The sequence below is a fragment of the Triticum aestivum genome, chromosome 2B (assembly GCF_018294505.1).
Source record: "Triticum aestivum cultivar Chinese Spring chromosome 2B, IWGSC CS RefSeq v2.1, whole genome shotgun sequence".
NCBI lineage: Eukaryota > Viridiplantae > Streptophyta > Magnoliopsida > Poales > Poaceae > Triticum > Triticum aestivum.
The window spans coordinates 237474418-237493774 of NC_057798.1; the positions used below are offsets into that span (position 1 = coordinate 237474418).

The following is a 19357-nucleotide window of genomic DNA, read 5'->3' on the forward strand; positions in this document are numbered from 1 at the left end:
AGTTTCTCCTTGCTTGCATGCCCATCATTCAACAACTCATTCACCACATGCTCAAGCTTGTACTTCTCTATCTTAAGCAAATCTCTCTCCTGTTCAACCTCCTTCATTACCTTCCTCGTGTTCTTGATAATGTCAGCTTGCCTCTGTAAAATGCACCTCTGTTCCTTGGCAAGTTTGAGCTTCTCCATCTGAACCTCCAACTTAGCACTCTCTTCTACCTCCTTCTTCTTCTTCTTCTCAAATTCTTCCTCCTCAACTTCCTTCTGATAATCCATGTGGTCTACCCTACCATCCTGCCAATCAAACATCTTGGATACATCTTGGACAAGCTTTGTGTACTCAATGCACAACTTGTCATTTTCAGTCTTAAGCTTGGCCAGATGCTTCTCATACTTCTGCTTATCAACTACCTTGCCACAATTATGTTCATGGAACATGTCCCACAACCTTATCAAGCAATTCTAAAGAATTGGAGGCCAGGGCTGGTCAACCCACTCAGTAACATCACAGTTAACACCTTCACTCTGCACAATTGATATACACATCACTAAGTGCACTGAATTTAATAACAACAAATCATATCAGACTAAGTAACTAAAGGCGAGGCTTAATTAAACTGAACATGTTGTTTAATATAACAACTAAAACTGTAACTGAAACCCAACCTGCTTGTACAATGTTCATTCACAGATATATGCTTCCTATACAAAAGCATATTTGATAGTAACCATATCCCTCAATACCTTAAGGCATATTGCAGTTCATCCTTAAAATACAGTGTAGGTTCAGAAGAGCAACTTGTCAACATAATACATGTGTGGGTTCAGAAGAAAATGATTCCAAATAAGGTACTATACCTGCTGCACTGGACAACCATAGAAACGCCTTCCAGTTAAGGTTCCTTCAAATGCCACACACTTAATTGGCCTCATGTGGTGCATCATGCAGGTGGGTTCAGAAAGCTCAAGCTGGCCACAAAAAAGAGGCTCCACAGTGGTGTCAGGGGTCTCCTACATGAACACATCAACAAAATCACCTTAGCTCACAGAACCAGACATAGATCAAAAATTAATTCCCCAATCCAGCAAGATCCCTAACCCTAACCCTAGTTTTGAAGCATACATAAACATAGCTCAAACATCAACCATAACCCTACCTACTAAATAACAGTAACCAAAGCTTACCCTAGCTCACAAAGATGAACCCTAACCCTAGCTCAGCAGATCGAAAAACTTACCCAAAGAGCCATGTCCATGCTTGTGATGTCGCACTCATCCTCTGAGCTCGTATCCTCGTCATTCCAGGAAGGCATGGCGGAGGTGGAGCTTCCACAGCGCAAGTCGCCGCTGGCGTCGAAGAGCAGAGAGGAGAGGAGAGTGAGAGTGAGAGCAGAGATGAGTGCGGGCAGGGGATCAGACTGAGAGGGAGGGAGACGACTTAATGAGCGCTGCCAACAGAGAGAGAAGCAGCACACGAGCGGGTGCGGTCTGACCGCACCGGTCGGTCCGACTAACGGCCGTTAACAGCCTCGCCATCAAGCGCGGCACTGACGTGGCCTGACTGGTGGGCCCAGACCGTCAGAAAATGGTTTAAGATGCTAGCAACTGGACATTTGGGTTTTTTGAGACAACCAACGAGAAAAGTGGTAGGTATCAGTCACAAACAAAAAAGTGGTGGTTTTTTGGAACCCTAGCATGAAAAGTGGTAGTTTTATGCTATTCACTCTCTGAACATATATCCCCTGAACAAACTCAAATGGATGGTCGAGAGGTTTTGAATCCAATGGTTGTTTGAGTTCAATCTCCTCCTTATTAAATTAGATTCTAGCATGTGCACCATCTAGAAGTTTCAGTGATTATTATATTGAGTATGCCCCTTCTAATGGAGAATGTTTTTATCATACTATCTTCACAATGTTCTCTACTATACTAGACTATTCCATACAAATTCTTGCTTCAATTGCTTTCTCTCTTGAAGGAATTTTGTCATTTACGATTGCTTTGTGATTTTCTTGTTCAAGGTGTTTTATGATCAACCACTATCAAAGCCTATGTATTTCTACCCACAAAAAATAAGTCTATTTCTGCAGATAATTTTCCCCTCTCACACAATTCATGTGCAAAGCACGTGCAATTTACTAGTATCTTACAACTCTCTAAGCTCTCTCCTGAGTCGGGAGTGTGGGGGCCAATCATGTCTATTCTTTGGCCGTTGTTGACCCTTTGAGATGGCCCACCCGCGTGCAAGGCAATGCATGCTTTGTTCTATTGACCGCCTGTGTCCTTTTGGTTGTGGTAAAGAGTGGTGAAGGGGCTTTGGTGGGCGAGTTCACATATGACATTGTGTTGTGTGGCGACAGTCTGGAGAGGGTTTTGTTCTAGAATTCAGTTGCTGGTGCTCCGCATTGTTTTGCTCTTCTTCGCTGCTCCACGTTAGCTTCCTCAGCCGCAGTCCAAGGTTTCGCGTTGTCTTCTGTCTGTTCATGTGGTGGCTCAGGGTAGTAAGATCTGCGGGCTAGTATGTGCCTGGGCGGGGAAAAGATTGCGGATTTGCGTGGTCAAAATATTATAGGCTTCTTCATATTTTAGTTTGGCATTATTGGTCAATGTTACATTCTGCTTATTCAAAGTACAAAAAAAATGCTTGTTATATATCTGGTCTGCCTCCCTAATGATTAGAGAGGATCAGGAGTTCAAAATTTGGCACCTCATAATAGATGTCTCCTAATGTGGCATCTCCACAAATTCTTCAATAATGAAAATCTTCACTGAGTCAAACTCATTTGAAATACATACTATGTGCACATAATTTAACAGATAGACCAGTAGGATCCTTCTGGTGAAAGAATATTGTCAAATTAATTCCTGAGTATAAGAAGATGGCCAAAGCAACCATAGAGAGAGGAGATACTATTTTGTTGTGGGAGGATAATTGGGGTTTTGGTTTTATTAGAGACATGTATCCTGAATTGTATTCTTTCACTCTTGATAAGCACATCTCTATTAGGAACTAGAGATAGACCTACGTGTTGTAGCGGGAATTGGATGAAGTGATTTCTGTGAGATTTGATGCTATGGAACTTTAGTATTATGATTAGTAATATGAGAACTGATACTCAAGCATATATGATTTAATGTATTTGATTATTTTATAGTTGTAAAAAAATTATTTAATATAAGTAACATGCATGATGCATTTTAAGGTGAGTCTTTTCCCATGCGTAGTTATATACTGAGTTGGCATAGTTGCATGTTGAGAGAATTAAATTTAGTGGAGCATGCATGCTCACGCGATGGGTTGACATAGTTGCATGTCAAGATAATTGAGTTAGTGGGGATCAACTATTAAGGTATATATAGGATTTCGTCGCTTCTCATGACCCTTCTGCCCACTTTCGCACTCCTCTGTTTTCCCAAGCCTTCGAGCAATTTTAGGCCCTTCAGAACTCTAAGCAAGATATTCAATTATTTGAAGCTCGTGATAAATGGAAATATACATGGAATAGCCCCTCCTTCTCATCTATCAAGATGTATAATTGCTACTCAAAATGAGAGGTTGCTGCACAAATTTTCAGAATGATTTGGAAGAATGCCTCTATGCTCAGATATAACATTTTTTTCTGGTTGCTTTTGCATGACAGAGTAAACGCCAGAAATTTGCTCCACGGAATTTTTTTATTTCTGCCTTCCTATAATTGTGAACTATGCAACACTGGTTCTAAGGAAACTACTCTCCACCTATTTTGGAACTATTCTTTTGCTAGGGAGTGCTGGGACTGTGTCATTACCAACAAACATAGAGGCATTTCTTCATGGATGAGATTTTACTGCTACTGCAAAAGCTGTTGCCAGCGTTCTGGGAACGGGGGTACCCAGACATGCCTGCCTGCGGCCTGCGGTGTGGCTCAAGAAGTGGCCCAGTACGGCCCATCTTTGTCAACACAAGCTCAAGACCCTCGTGAGGGGCCAAGCCTCGCGGGGCGGACGACAAAAAGCTTCCTCGGGCGCAGCCTCGTTAGGTTGGCTCGCGAGGAGGCGGAGAGATCAAGGCGGGTACCTCACGAGGTGCCCGTGACGCAAGCCATGACGACCGAAGCCAGGCGGGCGCCGGCCTGCGCAGTGTCCTTGTTTCCTCTTTGGTGCAAAGGGGGCAAGCGCAGGCAAGGGTATCAAGCAAAGGCAACCATTTCGGTACAACAAGACCAAGACCAGCAGAACGGCAGGATGGAGGTCATCGTGGAGCCCAAGCCAGCGTCATCATCAGAGCCTTTGGCAGGCGAGGACCAACTTTAGTCACGATAAGGGTACTAGATGTTCCCCTTCAAAATGGCCAACTGTTGGCGCCCTTCCCGCTTAATATTTGGGAAGAGGACCAAGGCTTCGCTCTGTAAATAGGACTAGCCACCACAGTAGAAAGGGATCCGGATCCAATCCTTCCCAAGAGGCATCACCTCCGCAAGAACATCCCTCACGAGGCTGTTCTTCCCTTGTATTGTTCATCATCAGCCCCTGAGGCAATCCACCACACCACAAACTAGAGTAGGGTATTACACCACAATGGTGGCCCGAACTAGTATAAACCTTGCGTCCCTTGTGTTGTTCTTCGGGTAGCCTAGATCCTTTGTGAGGCGACGAGACGTGAGCCGGTAGGGGGAGTGATCTCCGCGCGCACCCCAGAGTTTGAACCTTAAGGGTCTGCCGGAACCCGAAATCCGACATTTGGCGCGCCAGGTAGGGGTGCGCCGGAGTTCTCCCTTCCGTCGACCCGCTCTCCATCAACACTGCGTTTTGCTCTCATGGCCGACGGCGCACCGCCTGCTCCAGCGACCGACGCCAGCACTGGGGCCAGGGGGCTCCGAGCCTTGGCCCCCGCCTTGCGACAGGTGTAGTGGCCGCACAAGTTCAAGCTAGAGATGCCGTCGCGCTACGACGGCGCGGCGGATCCGCAAGCTTTCCTGCTAGCGTATGAAGAAGCCGTCCTCAAGGCGAGGGGGACGACAGGGTGATGGCCAACTGGTTTCCGATGGCCCTCACCGGCGTCGCTCGCATGTGGCTGCTCCACCTGCTGGCAGCTTCCGTGACCTCCTGGGGGGAATTGCGCGGCCTTTTCCTTGCCCGTTACGGCGCGCCAGTGCCCCCGGTCGTTGCAGCTCTCCTGGGCGGCTCGCAGGCACCACCCTCGAGCTGCCACATCAAGCCGTTCACCCGCCAGATCAGCGCTGCTGCCAAGCGCCAAGAACCCCCCTGAGCTGGGTGGCGCCCCATGCTGATTTGACCTTCAGCTCGGATGATCACCCCTCCAACCCAGCCCGCTCGGGCGCGCTCCCGATGCTGTGCACCCCCACCATCTTCTAGGTAGCCGTCACCAGGACACTCATCGACGGCGGTGCTGGCCTCAACGTGCTCTCAGTAGAAGCCTTCAGCCTCCTCCACGTGCCGCCGGAGCGGCATCAGCCCAGCAGGCCCTTCTCGGGCGTCGGAGGCAGTTCCACCGCCCCCCTGGGACAGATCCACCTCCCAGTGACCTTCGGCACCTACGATAACTTCCGCACGGAGCTGATCGACTTCAACATCGCCCCCATCGGTCTCCCGTACAATGCCATCCTCGGCTACCCAACCCTGGCCCGGTTCATGGCCGTGACTCACCCCGCGTACAACCTCATGAAGATGCCCAGGAGCAACAGCGTCCTTACCGTGTCCGGAGACACCGGGGATGCGTTGCAAGCGTTGAAGCTTGCCTTCAAGACTGCCGCAGTAGCGCAGCCCGCCAGCTCAGTCGCCCTCGAGCCCAAGAGGGCTGCACTAGCCAAAAAGAAGCAACTGTTCAGCCAAGACAAGGCGGAGACCAAGAAGGTACCGGTCGACGAGGATGAGCCCACTGGTGCAACCTTCACCATAGGCACCAACCTCGTGCCTGAGTAGGAGGAGGCCCTGATTAGTTTCCTGCGCGCAAACAGGAAGGTGTTTGCATGGGAGCCTAATCAACCGGTGGGAGTCCCGAGGGATGTAATTGAGCATCATCTCAATGTGTGCCCCAACGTGCGCCCTGTGAAGCAGAAAGCAAGGCGGCACTCCACTGAAAAGCATGCCTTCATCGTCCAAGAGACCCGCAAGTTAGAAGCAGCAGGGGTCATTCGCGAGGTCCGCTACCCCGATTGGCTGGCCAACCCTGTCTTCGTGCCAAAGAAGGGAGGAAAAGAACGCATGTGTGTCGACTTCACCAACCTCAACAAAGCCTGCCCACATGATCCATTCCCGCTCCCTCGCATTGACCAGATCATAGACTCCACCGCCGAGTGTGACCTACTGTGCTTCCTGGATGCCTTCTCGGGCTATCATCAGATCAAAATGGTGGTGGAGGACGTGGAGAAAACGGCCTTCCTGACCCCGTGTGGGGTATACTGCTACACCTGCATGCCGTTTGGGTTGCGCAATGCAGGCGGAACCTTCCAGCGATTGATGCACATCGCTCTGGGGCGACAGCTAGGGAGGAACGCTGAGGCTTACGTTGATGACATTGTGGTGAAGTCTCGGGAGGCGAAGACCCTAATACATGACTTGGAAGAAACCTTCGCGAGCCTCACCAAAGTGGACCTGCGGCTCAACCCGGAGAAGTGTGTGTTTGGAGTCCCCTCGGGCAAGCTCCTAGGCTTCCTCGTATCTCAAAGGGGCATTGAGGCTAACCCAGAGAAGGTCAAGGCAGTCGAGGACATGAGCCCGCCAAAGACCCTCAGGGAAATGCAGAAGCTCATCGGGCGTGTAACCGCTTTAGGGCATTTCATCTCCAAGCTGGGAGAGCAGGCGCTGCCCTTCTTCAAGCTGATGAAGAAGAAAGGCCCCTTCGAATGGACTGAAGAGGCCGCCAAAGCATTTCAAGACCTCAAAAGGTACCTTACCAGCCCCCCGGTGATGGTGGCCCCGCGCCCTCGAGAGCCCCTGGTGCTCTACCTTGCGGCCACCCCTTACTCCGCTAGCGCAGCCCTAGTGGCAGTCAGAAAGGAGCGCCAGACCTCGGCGGCAGCCGCACTCCCGGCCAAGGCGGAACAAGGCCAGGAAGGCCTCGCAGAGACCACGACCTCGGCAGAGAAGGATCAGCCTCATCAAGGGAGCGCACCCGGAGCGAAGGAGGCTCCCTCAGGCGACCAAGGACCAAGGGCCCCGCCGCCTCAGGAGGCACCTCAACCTCCAGAGGACGCGGGCCGCACCAGCGCCCTCAATCTCGTCGAGCACCCGGTGTACTTCGTCAGCACGGTGTTGCGGGACGCGAGGGCACAGTACCCAATGCCTCAAAAACTCCTCCTCGCACTATTGGTGGCCTCGCGCAAGCTGCGGCACTATTTTCAAGGCCATCCCATCAAGGTTGTCTCAGCCTACCCCCTGGAAAGGGTACTCAGGAGCCCCAATTCAGTAGGGAGGGTCGCCGAATGGAACATTGAGCTGCAAGCATTCCAGCTAGAATTCAGTACTACCAGGGTCATTAAGGGAGCTGCGCTCGCAGATTTCGTGGCGGAATGGACAGAGGGGCCAGGGCTCAAAATGGGCGATAACCGGTCGCTCTCCCCAGGGAGCGAAGCGCCGGATGGTTGGGTGATGTACTTCGACGGAGCGTTCGCACGGCGGGGCGTAGGGGCTGGTGCAGTGCTCATATCCCCCACTCAGGACAAGCTTTACCATGCCGTGCAGCTCTGTTTCCAGCATGGGGAGAAGGTTTCCAACAACACAACAGAGTACGAGGGCCTGATAGCGGGCCTAAGGGCAGTCGTCGCCTTGGGAGTAAAATGAATCACCGTTAAGGGCGACTCGCAGCTCCTCGTCAACTTCTCCAACAAGGTGTACGAGCCAAAGGATGAACACATGGAAGCGTACCTCGCGGAGGTTCGCAAGATGGAGAAACAATTTTGGGGGTTGGAGTTGCAGCATGTGCCTCGCGGTACCAATCAAGAGGCTGACGACATCGCCAAGAGGGCATCCAGGCGGCTGCCTCAGGAGCCTGGCGTCTTCGAGGAGTGCTACGTCTTGAGCTAGCGTTGGTTTTCCCCAAAGAGGAGAGGGTGATGCAACAAGTGTAGCGTAAGTATTTCCCTCAGTTTTTGAGAACCAAGGTATCAATCCAGTAGGAGGCTCCTCAAAAGTCCCACGCGCCTACACAAACAAACTGAGAACTCGCAACCAACGCAATAAAGGGGTTGTCAATCCCTTCACGGCCACTTGCGAAAGTGAGATCTGATAGAGATAGTATGATAAGATAAATATATTTTTGGTATTTTATAATATAGATGCAAAAAAGTAAAGATGCAAATAAAAGTAGATTGAAAGCGAATATGATAAGAGATAGACCCGGGGGCCATAGGTTTCACTAGAGGCTTCTCTTGAGAGCATAAGTATTACGGTGGGTGAACAAATTACTGTCGAGCAATTGATAGAAAAGCGAATAATTATGATGTTATCTAGGCATCACGTCCATAACAAGTAGACCGACTCCTGCCTGCATCTACTACTATTACTCCACACATCGACCTCTATCCAGCATGCATCTAGAGTATTAAGTTCATAAGAACAGAGCAACACATTAAGCAAGATGACATGATGTAGAGGGATAAACTCATGCAATATGATATAAACCCCGTCTTGTTATCCTCAATGGAAACAATACAATACGTGTCTTGCAACCCTTTCTATCATTGGGTAAGAACACCACAAGATTGAACCCATAGCTAAGCACTTCTCCCATGGCAAGAAAGATCAATCTAGTAGGCCAAACCAAACCGATAATTCGAAGAGACTTGCAAAGATAACTCAATCATACATAAAAGAATTCAGAGAAGATTCAATTAATATCCATAGATAAATCTGATCATAAACCCACAATTCATCGGATCTCGACAAACAAACCGCAAAAAGAGATTACATCGAATAGATCTCCACAAGAGAGGGGGAGAACATTGTATTGATATCCAAAAAGAGAGAAGAAGCCATCTGGCTAATAACTATGGACCCGTAGGTCTGAGGTAAACTACTCACAACTCATAGGAGGGGCAAGGATGTTGATGTAGAGGCCCTCCGTGGTTGATTCCCCCTCCGGCATAGTGCCGGCGAAGGCTCCAAGATGGGATCTCGCGGATACAGAAGGTTACGATGGTGGAAATTGTGTTTCGTGGTGCCCCTGGATGTTTTCGGGGTCCGTAGGTATATATAGGAGGAAGAAGTACGTCGGTGGATGCCCGAGCGGCCCACGAGACAGGGGGCGCGCCCTACAGGGGGGGGGCGCCCTCCTATCTCGTGGAGGCTTCGGTTGTTTCTTGACTTGCACTCCAAGCTCTCCGGATCTTGTTCGTTCCAAAAATCACGCTCCCGAAGGTATCATTCCATTTGGACTCCGTTTGATATTCCTTTTCTTCGAAATACTGAAATAGGCAAAAAAAACAACAATATGGGTTGGGCCTCCGGTTAGTAGGTTAGTCCCAAAAATGATAATAATGTATAAAATAAAGCCCATAAACATCCAAAACAGGTAATATAATAGCATGGAACAATCAAAAATTATAGATACATTTGGAGACGTATCAAGCATCCCCAAGCTTAATTCATGCTCGTCCTCGAGTAGGTAAATGATAAAAAGAGAATTTTTGATGTGGAATGCTACCAAGCATAATTCTCAATGTAATTTTCTTTAATGTGGCATGAATGTTCAGATCCAAATAATACAAAATAAAAGTTCATATTGACATAAGAAATAGTAATACTTCAAGCATACTAAGCAAAGTAATCATGTCTTCTCAAAATAACATGGCCAAAGAAAGTTATCCCTACAAAATCATATAGTCTGGCTATTGATCTATCTTCATCACACAAAGTATTTAATCATGCACAACCCTGATGACGAGCCAAGCAATTGTTTCATACTTTAATAATCTCAAACTCTTTCAACTTTCACGCAATACATGAGCGTGAGCCATGGACATAGCACTATATGTGGAATAGAATGGTGGTTGTGGGGAAGACAAAAAAGAAGATAGTCTCACATCAACTAGGCATATCAACAGGCTATGGAGATGCCCATTAATAGATATCAATGTGAGTGAGTAGGGATTGCCATGCAACAGATGCACTAGAGCTATAAATATATGAAAGCTCAACAAAAGAAAACTAGTGGGTGTGCATCCAACTTGCTTGCTCACGAAGACCTAGGGCATTTTGAGGAAGCCCATCATTGGAATATACAAGCCAAGTTCTATAATGAAAAAATCCCACTAGTATATGAAAGTGACAACATATGAGACTCTCTATCATGAAGATCATGGTGCTATTTTGAAGCACAAGTGTGGAAAAAGAGATAGTAGCATTGTCCCTTCTCTCTTTTTCTCTCATCCCTTTTTTTATTTTCTTTTATTTTCTTTGTTTTTTCTTTGGCCTTCTTTTTCTTTTCTTTTTGGCCTTTCTCTTTTTTTTATTTTTTTTGTAAAGTCCGAAGTTTCATCCCGACTTGTGGGGGAATCATAGTCTTCATCATCCTTTCCTCACTAGGACAATGCTCTAATAATGGAGATCATCACACTTTTATGGATTTACAACTCAAAGCTAGAACAAGATATGACTCTATGTGAATGCCTCCAACGGTATACCGGGATATGCAATGAATCAAGAGCGACATGTATGAAGATTATGATGGTGGCTTTGCCACAAATACGATGTCAACTACATGATCATGCAAAGAGCAATATGACAATGATGAAACGTGTCATAATAAATGGAATGGTGGAAAGTTGCATGGCAATATATCTCGGAATGGCTATGGAAATGCCATAATAGGTAAGTATGGTGGCTGTTTTGAGGAAGGTATATGGTGGGTGTATGGTACCGGCGAAAGTTGCACGGTACAAGAGAGGCTAGCAATAATGGAAGGGTGAAAGGGTGCGTATAATCCATGGACTCAACATTAGTCAAAAGAACTCATATACTTGTTGTAAAAAATTTTTAGTCATCAAAAACCAAAGCACTACGCGCATGCTCCTAGGGGGATAGATTGGTAGGAAAATACCATCGCTCGTCCCCGACTGCCACTCATAAGGAAGACATTCAATAAATAAAATTATGCTCCAACTTCATCACAAAGCGGTTCACCATACGTGCATGCTACGGGAATCACAAACTTCAACACAAGCATTCTTTAAATTCATAATCACCCAACTAGCATGACTTTAATATCACTACCTCCATATCTCAAAACAATTATCAAGCATCAAATTGATCATAGCATCCAATTCACTTTCTATCAGAGTTTTTATTATACCCAACTTGGATGCTCATCATTCTAGGACCAAATTATAACCATAGCAAATACCATGCTGTTCTAAAAGACTCTCAAAATAATATAAGTGAAGCATGAGAGACTAGCAATTTCTTCAAAATTAATCCACCACCATGCTCTAAAAGATATAAGTGAAGCACTAGAGCAAAAACTATCAAGCTCAAAAGATATAAGTGAAGCACATAGAGTATTCTAGAAAATTCTAATCAAATAGGCTTCTCCCAAAAGGTGTGTATAGCAAGGATTATTGTGGTAAACTAACAAGCAAAGACCAATATAATACACGACGCTCCAAGCAAAACACATATCATGTGGCGAATAAAAATATAGCTCCAAGTAAAGTTACGAAAGAGAGGATGCCTTCCCGGGGCATCCCCAAGCTTAGGCTTTTGGCTATTCTTGAATATATTGGGCTGACTTGGGCATCCCCAAGATTAGGCTCTTGCCACTCTTTATTCCATAGTCCATAAAAGCTTTACCCAAAACTTGAAAACTTCACAACACAAAACTCAACAGGAAATCTTATAAGCTCCGTTAGTGAAAGAAAACAAAACCACCACATAAGGTACTTTAATGAACTCATTCTTTATTTATTTTGGTGTTAAACCTACTGTATTCCAACTTCCTTATGGTTTATAAACTAATTTATTAGCCATAGATGCATTGAAATAAGCAAACTACACACGAAAAACAGAATCTGTCAAAACAGAACAGTCTGTATCAATCTGTAACTAACGCAAACTTATGTAACTCTAAAAATCCTAAAAAATAGGACGTACTGTAAAATTTGTTTATTGATCAGCAGCAAAAAGAATCAATGCAAAATCACGTTTCTGTGATTTATTGAATTTTGTCTCGTGAGCGCAAAGTTTCTGTTTTTCAGCAGAATCAAATCAACCATCATCATAGTTTATCCTATAGGTTCTACTTGGCACAAACACTAAAAAAAAGATAAAAACACATCTAAACAGAAAGTAGAAAAAAATTAAACACTAAACAGGAACAAAAACAAAGAACATAAAGAAAATTGGGTTGCCTCCCAACTAGCGCTATCGTTTAACGCCTCTAGCTAGGCATAAAAGTGAAGATAGATCTAACGAGTGCCATCTTTGGCACTTGATTCATAAGTAGCAAGAGAGGATCTCCTTTCTATGGCATTCATCCTTCTATTCAGGTTAAGAACATTGCCATTAATGGATGAAGTAAGATTAAGCACGTTACGGAAATTTTCATCTAAGCTAGACTTCATTTCTTTGATAATTTCATTTTGATAAAAGCACAAGAGAGTGGTTGATTCAACTTTATCATTTAAAGGGTTCCCAAATATGGTTTTCATTTTTTCGTAGGTATCTATAGCATCCCCTTCAAGAAAACCTTCTTCAAAAATAGAATCTAGAACTTGTTTGAAAGAAGCGGGCAAGCCAACATAGAAACTTTTTAAGTAAACACCAATTTGATATTGTGGCACATAGCTAGCCCGAATCCTTAATAACCTATCCCAAGCATCTTTTAGAGATTCATCAAGCAAAAAGCGAAAAATTCCGGAGTCATCTTCATCAAAATTATCTAAACTCTCATTGGTGACCCCGGTAGGTCTTTCCGTAGGATCATTGTTTATGAGCTTAGAGAGGATAGAGGGGTTATCCAAGGCACTAGAACTCGGGAGAAATCCCTTAGTTCTTTTTGATTCGGCCATGGCAACGGGAAGGAAAACAAAAAGGCGGAGAGGAGATTGGGAAAGAGAGGGCGAATAAAACGGCAAGGGTGAAGTGGGGGAGAGGAAAACGAGAGGCAAATGGCAAATAATGTAAATGCGAGGGAGATGGGTTTGTGATAGGTACTTGGTATGTCTTGACTTGAGCGAAGACCTCCCCGACAACGGCGCCAGAAATCCTTCTTGCTACGTCTTGAGCTAGCATTGGTTTTCCCCGAAGAGGAGAGGGTGATGCAGCAAGTGTAGCGTAAGTATTTCCCTCAGTTTTTGAGAACCAAGGTATCAATCAAGTAGGAGGCTCCTCAAAAGTCCCACGCGCCTACACAAACAAACTGAGAACTCGCAACCAACGCAATAAAGGGGTTGTCAATCCCTTCACGTCCACTTGTGAAAGTGAGATCTGATAGAGATAGTATGATAAGATAAATATATTTTTGGTATTTTATAATATAGATGCAAAAAAGTAAAGATGCAAATAAAAGTAGATTGAAAGCAAATATGATAAGAGATAGACCCAGGGGCCATAGGTTTCACTAGAGGCTTCTCTCGAGAGCCTAAGTATCACGGTGGGTGAACAAATTGCTGTCGAGCAATTGATAGAAAAGCGAATAATTATGACGTTATCTAGGCATGATCATGTATATAGGCATCACGTCCATAACAAGTAGACCGACTCCTGCCTGCATCTACTACTATTACTCCACACATTGACCGCTATCCAGCATGCATCTAGAGTATTAAGTTCAAAAGAACAGAGCAACGCATTAAGCAAGATGACATGATGTAGAGGGATAAACTCATGCAATATGATATAAACCCCATCTTGTTATCCTCGATGGAAACAATACAATACGTGTCTTGCAACCCTTTCTCTCACTGGGTAAGAACACCGCAAGATTGAACCCAAAGCTAAGCACTTCTCCCATGGCAAGAAAGATCAATCTAGTAGGCCAAACCAAACCGATAATTCGAAGAGACTTGCAAAGATAACTCAATCATACATAAAAGAATTCAGAGAAGATTCAATTAATATCCATAGATAAATCTGATCATAAACCCACAATTCATCGGATCTCGACAAGCAAACCGCAAAAAGAGATTACATCGAATAGATCTCCACAAGAGAGGGGGAGAACATTGTATTGATATCCAAAAAGAGAGAAGAAGCCATCTGGCTAATAACTATGGACCCGTAGGTCTGAGGTAAACTACTCACAACTCATAGGAGGGGCAAGGATGTTGATGTAGAGGCCCTCCATGGTTGATTCCCCCTCCGGCAGAGTGCCGACGAAGGCCCCAAGATGGGATCTCGCGGATACGGAAGGTTACGGTGGTGGAAATTGTGTTTCATGGTGCCCCTGGATGTTTTCGGGGTCCGTACGTATATATAGGAGGAAGAAGTACGTCGGTGGATGCCCGAGGGGCCCACGAGACAGGGGGGCGCGCCCTACAGGGGGGCGCCCTCCTATCTCGTGGAGGCTCCGGTTGTTTCTTGACTTGCACTCCAAGCTCTCCGGATCTTGTTTGTTCCAAAAATCACGCTCCCGAAGGTTTCATTCTGTTTGGACTCCGTTTGATATTCCTTTTCTTCGAAATACTGAAATAGGCAAAAAAACAGCAATATGGGTTGGGCCTCCGGTTAGTAGGTTAGTCCCAAAAATGATAATAATGTATAAAATAAAGCCCAGAAACATCCAAAACAGGTAATATAATAGCATGGAACAATCAAAAATTATAGATACATTATGAGACATATCAAGGAGCGACTCTTCAAACCCTCAGCGACACCGTCGTTATCAAGCACAGCGCAACCTAGGGAGGAGCTCCCTCAGCCACCTGCCTCGGGAGCCCCAGCCTGCGGCCCGGCCTCAGGGGCATGCCTGCTCCTGGCGTTGGAGCCTCAGGAGGGATGTTGGATGGCAGAATTCGAGGACTACTTGGCACAAGGGACTCTGCCGGAGAAGGAGGAGGACACGAAGCGCGTGACACGGCAGGCCACGACCTACAACATCAAGGATGGGGAGCTTTAACGGAGGTGACCGAATGACGTGTCCCTGCGTTGCATTCCCAGAGAGCAAGGGAAGGAGCTGTTGGCGGACATACACGGTGGAGACTGTGGGCATCACTCATCCTCGCGAACCCTCGTTGGCAAGGCGTTTCGGAGTGGTTTCTACTGGCCCACAACGCTCAACGACGCCATTGAGCTGGTAAAGGCTTATGAAGCCTGCCAATTCCACGCCAAGCAAATCCACTAGCCGGCGGGGACACTGCAGACCATACCCCTCTCATGGTCGTTCGCAGTTTGGGGGCTGGACATTCTGGGCCCGTTCCCTCGGGCGCCAGGGGGCTACCGCTACCTCTCTGTCGTCGTGGACAAGTTCACCAAGTGGGCTGAGATGGAAGCTGTCCACACCATACCCGCGGGCTCAGCAGTCAAGTTCATCAAGGGCCTCATGAGCTGATTTGGGGTGCCTGACCGCATTATCACCGACAACGGTTCGCAGTTCACCAGCAATCTCTTCAAAACGTACTATGCTAACCTTGGAATGCAGATATGCTACGCCTCGATGGCACACCCCCGGAGCAATGGCCAGGCCGAACGAGCCAACGCGGAGGTCCTGAGGGGCCTCAAAACCAGGACCTTCAAGAAGAAGCTGGAGGCCTGCGGCAGGGGCTGGTATGACGAGCTCCAGTCCGTGCTGTGGTCTATCCGCACAACCGCGACCAAGCCGACTGGCGAGACCCCGTTCTTCCTTGTCTACGGAGCTGAGGCCGTTCTCCCTCACGAGGTCAGGCGTCGTTCCGCACGGGTCCTGGCGTTCGATGAGGTGCAGCAAGACGCCATGTGGGGGATGGACCTCGTGCTGGGGGAGGAGCACCGTCAAGAAGCCGCGCTGCGAGCGGCAAGGTACCAACAGGCGCTGCGGCGATACCACTGCCGCAACATCTGCCCCAGGACTCTTGAGGTAGGGGACCTCGTGCTCAGACAGGTTCTCTCCAGGGAGGGGCTGCATAAGCTCTCTCCCATGTGGGAGGGCCCATTCAAGGTTGTTCATGTTTCCAGGCCCGGCTCCGCGCGCTTGGAGACCCAAGAAGGGGTGCCCGTCCAGAACGCGTGGAACATTCAACATCTCTGAAGATTTTACCCCTGAGCAAGGCCCGGTGCCTGTGAAGAAGGCGAATGCCTGTGAAGCTGCCGCATTTTGGAAAAGGCCCGGTGCCTATGAAGAAGGCGAATGCCTGTGAAGCTGTCGCGTTTTGGAAAAGGCCCGGTGCCTGTGAAGAAGGCGAATGCCTGTGAAGCTGTCACGTTTTGGAAAAGGCCCGGTGCCTGTGAAGAAGGCGAATGCCAGTGAAGCTGCCGCGTTTTGGAAAAGGCCCGGTGCTAGTGAAGAAGGCGAATGCCTGTGAAGCTGCCGCGTTTTGGAAAAGGCCCGGTGCCTGTGAAGAAGGCGAATGTAACGCCCCGGATGCAATTTTCCATATTCGTAACTCCAACTCTTGACTTTTCCGGAGATGCTGTATGTTATTTCCTCCGTGGTTGGGTTTTTGTCTGTTGTTTTGCATTTTGTTCTTGTTATGCATCTCGTCTCATAGCATCATGCGCATTGCATCGGCATCGTTTTCATAAAAACTTGCATCCGTCCGGGTTTCCGCCGGTTCTCTTCGTTGTCCGTTCTGAGCCCGACCACACTTGCACGCGCCCGCGGCACCTCTGAAATATTATTCTATAAGTGGCAGAAAAATGTTCTCGGAATGGGTTGCAACTTGTTGTGCGGTCTTATTATAGTGTAGACAGAGCGCCTGCCAAGTTTCATCGCATTCGAAGTTCGTTTGACTGCCCAACCGTTAAATATATAACCGCGATATAGTCGGTATATTCGTCGGGTGTTTTTTGGTCTCCGAAAACCCGTGTCGGGCTGCTATCTCTTCTCTCCCCTCAGTCCAGACCCTCTCGTCACAGCCCACCTGCAGCCCACCTAACCCCCCCTCCGCTCCGGACCCTCCGATCGAGATCGAACGGCTCCGAAACGGCCTCAAACCCCCTAACCCTAGCCCCCTTAGTATATAAAGATGTCTCCCCTACCAATTTTGGCCTTCCCCTTCCTTCCACCTTGTTTTCCGCGCAGCCCAATCATCAACACCGCTGCTCCCCTCCATTTCCGCGCCCCTCCAGCCCCTGCTCGCCACTTGGCAAGTCGCCATTGGGCGCGCCGCCGCCATCCGCCGCCAGGGCCAACCGGCGCTCGCCACGCGGCCTCCCAGCGCCCCCCCTGGCAGTTCCCCTCGCCGCAGCCCATCCAAGCCCGGGCACAGCCCGCCAGGCCCATCCAGGGCCCGACCGCACCCGAGCCGCCCGAAGCCTCCCGCTCGATCCAGTTTGGGATCGGGGGAGCGCCGCCGCCCTCCAGCGCCTCGACCTCGCCGCCGGAGGCCGCCGTCCTCGCCCCGTTGCCTCGCCGGATCTCCGCCGCCCGTCCTCCGCCGCCCATCCTCCGCCGCCAGGTCGTGGCTCCCTCTCTCTCCCGTATCTCCCTCTGGTTTCTCTCTCTCTCTCAGATCTCTCTCTCCCCTTGCAGTAACCCCGCCGCCGCCGCCAGGAACCTCGTCGCCGGCTTCCCTCAGCCTAGGGAACGTCAGATCCGGCTGTTCCCTCGCCGGATCTGGACGCCAGCGCCGCCCCCATGGCCTGCTCTAGCCTCGCCGGCCCTTGCCGGAGCCCCGCCGCTGTCTGCCGCCTTCGTCTCGATCGGGACCGATCACGAGCGCTCGTGCCCCTGCGCATGTGCCCCGCAAGCCCAGGCCCGCAGCCGCAGCCAGCGCCAGGCCCAGCCGAAGCCAGCCAGGCCCAACGCCCCCTTCCAGCCTGCCCGCGGCCCAGCTCCGACCGACCGGCCTTGGCCCAGGGTGAGCAGCCCCCGCCCCCTCTCCTGTGCACTTGTGGGCTGACTAGATTCGGCCCGTTGCTATTTTTTCCCTGTCCAGCGATTTTAACATTATCCGTAGAATTAACAGATTTTCAGAAAACCCCCTGAAGTTCATGCATATAATAACTCCACAACTGTGCATCGGATTAAAATAATTTATACATGTAAATTGCTTAGAATTTCGTGTAGATTAATAATATGCCATTTTCATCCATGTTTAAAATGTTTAACTTGCTGTTTATTTAAATTTGCTAATATGCCATGCTAAAATGCTTTATTTCATAACTAAATAACCATAGCTCGGTTTTAAATAAACTTTATATGTAAATGGGGTGGAAAAATGCCTAGTTTAACATGATCCACTTTATTTTCCTGCTTGACAACTTTAAAATTGTGTTTAGGGCAGAACAGTACCAAATCCATAATTTGCATATGGGGATTTTCCGGAATTGTTGTTTTGTTGTTCTGGCCTCATTTAAACTTGCTTAGATAGGTAGTTTTATTATGCCTCACCTCTTGCCATGTTTAACAACATTTAATATTGTTTGGTAGCTTAAACGAGATTAAACAACTATGTCCATGTGGTGTTTCGTCAATATGCAACTCGTTGCATATTGAGCTCCACTTAACTTGTAGTGTTGTTTGTGCATATTGCCATGCCATGCCTCATTAAACCGGTCATGCATCATACTTGTTTGTGCATCATGCCATGCTTATGCTTGTTGGTTTACCATGTTGTTTGTTTCTTTCCGGTGTTGCTTCTTAGTTCCGGTAATGTTGCGATCGTGAGGATTCGTTCGTCTACGCTTGGTTCGGTTTCATCCGTTCGTCTTCTTCATGGACTCATTCTTCTTCCTTGCGGGATTTCAGGCAAGATGACCGCTACCCTGGATCTCACTACTATCATTGCTATGCTAGTTGCTTCGTTCTATCGCTTTGCTGCGCTACCTATCATCTGTTTGTCGAGCCATCCCATGTTGCCATGAACCTCTAACCTTTGACACCTTTCCTATGCAAACCGTTGCTTGGCTATGTTGCCGCTTTGCTCAGCCCTCTTATAGCGTTGCTAGTTGCAGGTGAAGTTGAAGATTACTCCATGGTGGATAGGATTTTTATTGGGATATCACAATATCTCTTATATTATTAATGCATCTATATATTTGGTAAAGGGTGGAAGGCTCGGCCTTATGCCTGGTGTTTTGTTCCACTCTTGCCACCCTAGTTTCCGTCATACCGGTGTTATGTTCCCGGATTTTGCGTTCCTTACGCGGTCGGGTGATTTATGGGACCCCCTCGACAGTTTGCTTTGAATAAAACTCCTCCAGCAAGGCCCAACCTTGGTTTTACCATTTGCCTCACCACCACATATATTTTCCCTTGGGAGTAATTAACCCAAGGGTCATCTTTA

The 19357-nt window shown here is 47.8% G+C and overlaps 1 protein-coding gene across 1 annotated transcript; it reads left to right on the plus strand.

Annotated features, from left to right (window-relative positions):
• Positions 1–1310: 1310 nt before the first annotated feature.
• On the plus strand, positions 1311–18794 carry LOC123039181 (proline-rich receptor-like protein kinase PERK9; the record flags this gene model as incomplete). The annotated part of the gene is given in 5 exon segments (XM_044462449.1): positions 1311–1382; positions 2021–2052; positions 17096–17527; positions 17602–17929; positions 18716–18794. Coding segments are annotated over 5 exon segments (873 nt in total).
• Between the last annotated feature and the right edge of the window lie 563 nt (positions 18795–19357).